The following is a 6,300-nucleotide window of genomic DNA, read 5'->3' as shown; positions in this document are numbered from 1 at the left end:
GCCCAGGGGAGGGGAAGCGAGGAGTGGACGGGGTGGTGAGGAGGAGTGGAGCAGGCTCGAGGTGGGGAGAAGCCAGCATGCCATGGGGGGTGGGGAAGCGGGCCTCCCCCTCTCCTCCCATGCCACCGCCACTTCTGTATCAGCTTAGGCCTGCTGCTTCCCCCCACCACCACAGCAAGCCGACTTCTTCCCACCCTAGGGCCCACTTCCCCCCACCCACTGCTGCTGTCATGGGGAAGGGGGAAGCGGGCCTGGACCACAAGCAGCAGGAGGGAAGAGGGGAGTGGGCGTGGACCTGCTCCCCATGTCATTCTTGACAGGCAGTTGGCTAGTAGGTACATGGTAGCATAAAACGTCTTGGCTGGGCTTTCCCTCCCCCTTGTTACTACATTTTGGTGCCTCTGTGTGCATCTCATGGGTAGAGCAAGGCCACAAGAAATGTAGTAATAGCACCAGAACAGAGATAATGCCATAAGTTTTTGGATTGGCAATTTCCCCCCACAGTTCGGAGGGGAGGGAGTAGGAGGGAGGGAGGCAAGAGGGTTGTAGCTGGGGGTTTGGTTCACACTCCTCTCACCTGCTACTTGTTGATGTAATTGCGTAGGTATGAAGGCACTGGTCGATCATTATCCCTGAAGCTGATTCAGCAGCTGCGGCAGCAGAGTGCACAAGCCCAAGTCAGCATGACAGCAGAGAACAAATCAACAGCTACAACTAAACTTGCCTCAGGTACCATGCAAGGCTGACATCTCTGAGGACAAATATTTAACTCAGCATACAAGTACCTCTTTTATTAATACATCTTGTAAAAGATTACTCCCTGCCTGTATATTTGAACTTTTGCAGCTACAGGCTGGGAGGGGATGGAGAGTAGCAAGAGACTTGTTCTGTAACTGGGCTCTTGGGCTAACCTCACCAAAACGCCTTTGCTGCCTGCATATTTCCTGTGCAGTCATGGCCGCAACAACACTCCACCCCTATTAAATCAAATGTGGAAGTAGGCTAAGCAGCTCCCTTTTGAGAGGAAGTGTTTGGTTGTCCCTGCAGAGACTGTCATGGTTTCTTTTCCTCTTCTTTTCTTTTTTTTTTTTCCTGAGCAGCTGTTACTTCTGATCTCTTCCAGCTCCAGGCATTGAAGGGTCTTGATTGTGTCTGATTCCTTTATCAGCCATCACTTCAACTTCAAAACTGCTTGTTATTTTTCTTTTAAATCTCTCTTTGCAGCTCGTACATTGCATGAGGTCTCGCTGCATGAGTCAATCAGATATGCCCCTGGAGACCCTGTAGAAAAATGGCTCAATGACTTGCTATGTTTGGATTGTCTCAATATCACGAGGATCATTTCTGGCTGTCCATTACCTGAAACCTGTGACCTGTATCCTTGCTGAAATCAATGCCCTTTGTTATTAAATGGCTTATTCCTAATTATGGCAGGGTGAGCAAGAGGTTAACAGTGGCTGACCAGACTGTTGCTGAGAGGTTGGGTCCCTCTGGATTCTTGTTTCCCCCTAATGCAGTTTATAATTCAGCTTCTTTGTACTGGTCTGTGGCACAGCTGACTCTCTCCTTTTTATACCAGAATAAGAGCTAACCACACCCTAGTCTAGGTGATGGAGACCTGATGAAAAAGTCCATTGACTTTTGAGTGAATGGAAGGCTTTTTTTCTATTAACCGTAATGCTTTTGTTTTAGTCACCATTCTCTAAGTAGAGAGGAGCATGCATTTAACTACTTCAACTCTTTTCATACATTTAACCAAAAATTGAAGTTCTCACTTAGTGCTGACTGTGCTGTGTGGGTTCAGTGAGCACAAGGAGGCTTAAGCCTAAAGAATAAGGCATCTGCCCTTCCTGCTGGGAAGATGCTGACGGCATATAAGGGCACTTAGCTCATATTGTAAAGGCATAGGGAGAATTGCTTTCAGGCTCTGATAATAAAAAAAAAAAAAATCTCTGGCTGCTTCCTTCCTTGACCACTATACATAGATATTATGTAAATAGAGATACCCTCTTCTGTTACCACAAGGCGTCAGAAATTTTTCTTCAGCGGCTGATGGCCCTCTACGTAGCTTCACATTACAAGGTAGTATTGTTGCCATGTTGGTCAGCACTGTCAATCCCTGTGGTTTTTAGAAAGGTCTAGTTGTCTTGAGTATGCTGTTACCGTAGGTTGTTAAGGCACTGAAAAGTTATCTCCACTCCCTGCTTTCTGCTTTTTACAGTACTGTTTTTGTTCTGTCCTCTTACAGCTGACATTCATACTTTGCCCATAAAAGTGTAAAGTTCTGGAGTAAGCCTTCCTGGTTGTGAAACCTCCAAGACTGATTATGTCTGTACAGCTTCTAGACTAGAGGAAGCCCAGGTCCACTGTCTCCTCTCTTCTGCCTGCAGTTGCAAATTAAGTAGTATTTTGGGTCCAGAAGGTGTCTGAGCTGTTGGCCTGACTCTCCATATCTAGAGAGTCTAGAAGCAGTGGTAGGGGTGTGGGCTCTGGGCTGCTGCTTGAGCCATTCAGCCCTACTCTTGAGTCTTCTATGAATTCTAACCTGGAGGTGTCAAGGCATGAGGTTTATTTCTTGCAGGCGGCCCTGGGTTCACTCTAGATACTCAGTATAATGTTAGATATGGTCATTACCCTTGCACAGAGCTTGATAGCTAAATTGGATGTAACTGATGAGCTCTTTTCAGTAGGTGTTACTGCAGTAAATAAGAACTGGATTTTGGAACAGCTTTCTGTTAATTTTGAGAGTCATAGTGGTAACCCACAAAAGATGTTACAATTGGGGGGGAGCAGGAATTGAATTCAGTACTTAGTAGTAGTAGTAGTTGATTTGTTTTCCAAAGTCAGAAAGTATCATAGCAAAACAGTATTATGCAGAACGTTTCTTAATGTTTTTTATGTATACTGGGGGAGAGCATGCAAAATAATGTACAGGCAGTCCTCGGACTTACAGCACAATTGGTTCCTGAAAACTGTCTTAAGTCAAAATGTTGTAACTTAGAACCAATTTTCTCATAAGAGCAATGTTACAAGTGGAGGATTGGTTACTGAACCATGGCCGGATACCCTATTTTCACCAAAAATACCCCAGAATTTTGTACTTGATCAATTATAGATGAGTAATATAGCTATATTAATATATTTATATTGTAAATAGTAATCATATTGATTAAGAAGGACTTCTTTGAGGTGACTTTGCTGGACTTTTTGAAGGCCTCTTGGTTGGACTTTTTGAAGGGCTCTTGGCTGGAGTCTTCTCAAGCGTCTTGGCTGCGGGTTTTTCTGGAGTCTTGTGTGCTTTCTTAAAGAAAGTGTCCAAGGAAGTTTGGACAGATTTTCTCCAGGGAGATGAGTGATGCAGTAAACTTGTTTGCTGGCATGGCATTGCATTGGATCAAGCATTGCAAGTCAAAACTGGCATTGTAAAGTTGAAACGGTGTCAATTTATAAAGGTGGTGAGTGCAAAACGTTGTAACTCTAATTGTTCTAAGTTGGACTGTAGTCTGGGAATAATATCCTTGAATTGTCTTGATTGCCATTGATGTGTTTCCAATTGCATATGCTTTACTAAACCCTGAATTGCAGGAGAGAAGCAGGATTTAGAGAACTGATAACTTAAAACTGAACATAGTTTTGATGGAAGAACTTTTGAAACTCTTCTCAAAGTAAGAATTGATTCTATAATTTGTTGTTTATGTTGCTCCAGAATTCTCCCAATGACCTCCAGATGCTTTCAGATGCTCCTGCCCATCATCTATTTTGCCTTTTACCCCCTGTTCCACCTACCCAGAATTCTCTGCCAGAAGTACTTGCCATTGTTCAGGTAGGTGACAAAGCTGAATGTATGAAATGAAGCTATAAAGCTGCTTGTTAAGGAACAGGTGACAGGTTGTTTAACCATGATGTATAAGATTACCGTTCTGCACATGCAACTTGGCGTTACATTAATCCAACAGGTCTTAACCAGGACCCTTTTGTATTCGGTGCTATGCAGCTACACAAGGACACCTTTCTTTCTGAGCTTGTTTTCTAAGGAATACCCTTTTTGTTACAAGGCCTGCTGAAGGAAGAAATAGGTAGCAAGTTGTGGTTGCTCCTGCTTACTGGTGCAGACAGTTCCAGGTCTAGAATGTCCCAAAATCATTATTAGACCATTCTCCTATGCTTATCTGCTTAAGATGATTGTTTTATCCATCATTGCCTTTTTGTAGGAAGCAGTTCTTTTGGGACCAGCTTCTATTATTTGCAGTACTTAATGGTTTTACAGCATTCAACAAATGCAGCTCTGTGCTTGAGACTTTTAGTAGCTACCACAGTGTAAAAGATGGGTGATAGGTTATACGGCTGAATAAGTCTTTTCTGTCTGCCTCTGCTGTGGGTGGTGATGGTACAAGATCAGAAAATTTTCTCTGTTCCCAGCCTCTTTCCTTTTCCTGGCAGGTGTGTCTTGAGGGAGAGATCTCTCGCCAATCTATCCTGAACAGTCTGTCTAGGGGGAAGAAGGCTTCTGGAGACCTTATTCCATGGACTGTCTCAGAGCAGGTAAATAATTTGGGGTGTTTGCTTTTCTTCAGGATTATATATTATGTTTCATATGGAGAATGCTTAACTATGTTCTTTAATCTGTGTGTGTCTTGTATGTAGTTCCAGGATCCAGACTTTGGGAGCCTTTCTGGTGGGCGTGTTGTTCGTATTGCGGTCCATCCCGATTATCAAGGGGTAACGTATGCAGCGTCCAGTGATGTGATTTATAAGTTGCCAGCAGTGATACCATCTCAACTGCTCTTGCACGATGAGCAGAAGGGAGCTGGATCAGTATTTGGGTGGGAGACACTAAGGAAAGTTCAGGTGCTGCTGCAAGTGTAGGTGAATTGCTCTAGTGGGCATTGCTTTTGTATGGTGATTTCAGCGAGTCACTAACATGTTAGCTGTAGGACAGAGCCCTAAGTCTCTTCTGTAGTGTCACTCTCCTTCCTACAAACTGTTATGTAGCTTGAATAGCACTTGTATTGTGGCTGTGTGATATCATTATAGAAATCTGTAAATTGCTTTGGTCCTTCTCAGAAGGGGAAGCTGTTGTGGCGGTGGTGGGGTTTTTTTTCCCCATCAGTTTTAAGAATTTTATATTGCTGCTTCAATGTTTGTAAACTTCCTTCCTTCTTCACAGATGGGTTATGGCAGCAGAGCTCTGAACTTGTTGCAGATGTATTATGAGGGCAAATTCCCTTGTCTGGAAGAAAAAGTTACTCCAAAACCCAAAGAAATTGCCACCATAAGCAGTGAGGTATGAAGCTCTACACATCTGGTGTTTTCCTGTTGTATTAGTCTATTAAAATTGCCTTGGGATGTATGGCTGAAACTTAGTGTTGGTCTTGTGCAGCTTTCCATATAAGTGTGTGTGGGGGGTGGGGGGTATAAGTGAACATTTAATGTAAATATAAAAATATATGTTACCTTACTTACCTAGTGAATAAGCCTGCAGATCACAGTGAAAAAGAACCTTTTTCTATTAACTTGTCTGGTCTTCTCCCTCAGGCAGTTAGTTTGTTAGAAGAGGTTTTGACCCCTCGGAAAGATCTGCCTCCTTTACTTCTCAAACTGAGTGAGAGACAAGCTGAGAACCTGGATTATCTGGGAGTATCCTATGGTTTGACACCACGGCTGCTCAAGTAAGAGTTTTAACCATATTTGTCTACTCCAGGGTAGATTTGATTTAAATCAAATTGGTTTAAATCACTGGTCAGGAAGCTGCGGTTTAATCATTGCTTTCTACAAAAAGTGCATTCTTGTTGTTTGGTAGCCTTCATTCATTTAATTTCTTGAAACTTTGCGCTTTCAGAGAAAGGTAAGGACTTGACTCTGTGTACACAAACTTGCAGAGAGATAATAGGGCTGTTGGGTAGGTAATAATCAGGTCTGTTATCGCTCATCTCCATATACTGCTGTTAACAAGGATGTTATCTCTGGAGAAAACAAACTCTCCCTATGCCTGAAGATGGAAGTTTTGCGCCTGAAAGCCTACAGAGAACAATTTTTCCAGCTATCTAGTTGTTCTAATAAAAGATATATCACATCTACCCAAAGAACCTTGTGTGCCTATGGTCTCTGGAGACACAAATCCACAGTTTGAGAACTGAAACTAAGCATCACAGAGATGCTTAATGGCATCTTCCAGACAAAATACTGAGTCCCACTGGGTAGAGTTGTTTTCTTTAATCTTTACTAATCTATAGAGGAGCCTCTGGGAACCCCATAAGAGTGGGCCCCTAATATAGTCCACAGCCTGTTTGACCTATTTAT

General features: G+C 43.0%; 1 protein-coding gene across 1 annotated transcript in view; it reads left to right on the top strand.

The window, feature by feature from the left end:
- NAT10 (N-acetyltransferase 10) overlaps positions 1-6,300 on the top strand; it is a 67,713-nt gene that overhangs the window by 44,607 nt on the left and 16,806 nt on the right. The window contains exons 13-20 of the mRNA XM_019519409.1: positions 605-729; positions 1,225-1,375; positions 1,986-2,082; positions 3,707-3,823; positions 4,441-4,542; positions 4,645-4,719; positions 5,168-5,284; positions 5,536-5,669. Of these exons, the coding sequence (XP_019374954.1) occupies positions 605-729; positions 1,225-1,375; positions 1,986-2,082; positions 3,707-3,823; positions 4,441-4,542; positions 4,645-4,719; positions 5,168-5,284; positions 5,536-5,669 (918 nt within the window). The remainder of the gene's footprint in view (positions 1-604; positions 730-1,224; positions 1,376-1,985; positions 2,083-3,706; positions 3,824-4,440; positions 4,543-4,644; positions 4,720-5,167; positions 5,285-5,535; positions 5,670-6,300) is intronic.

Source organism: Gavialis gangeticus, unplaced genomic scaffold (assembly GCF_001723915.1).
Source record: "Gavialis gangeticus isolate Ggan-Ray unplaced genomic scaffold, GavGan_comp1, whole genome shotgun sequence".
Lineage (NCBI taxonomy): Eukaryota > Metazoa > Chordata > Crocodylia > Gavialidae > Gavialis > Gavialis gangeticus.
Note: the sequence above shows the minus strand (reverse complement) of the source record. Positions and strands in the feature narration are given on the sequence as shown.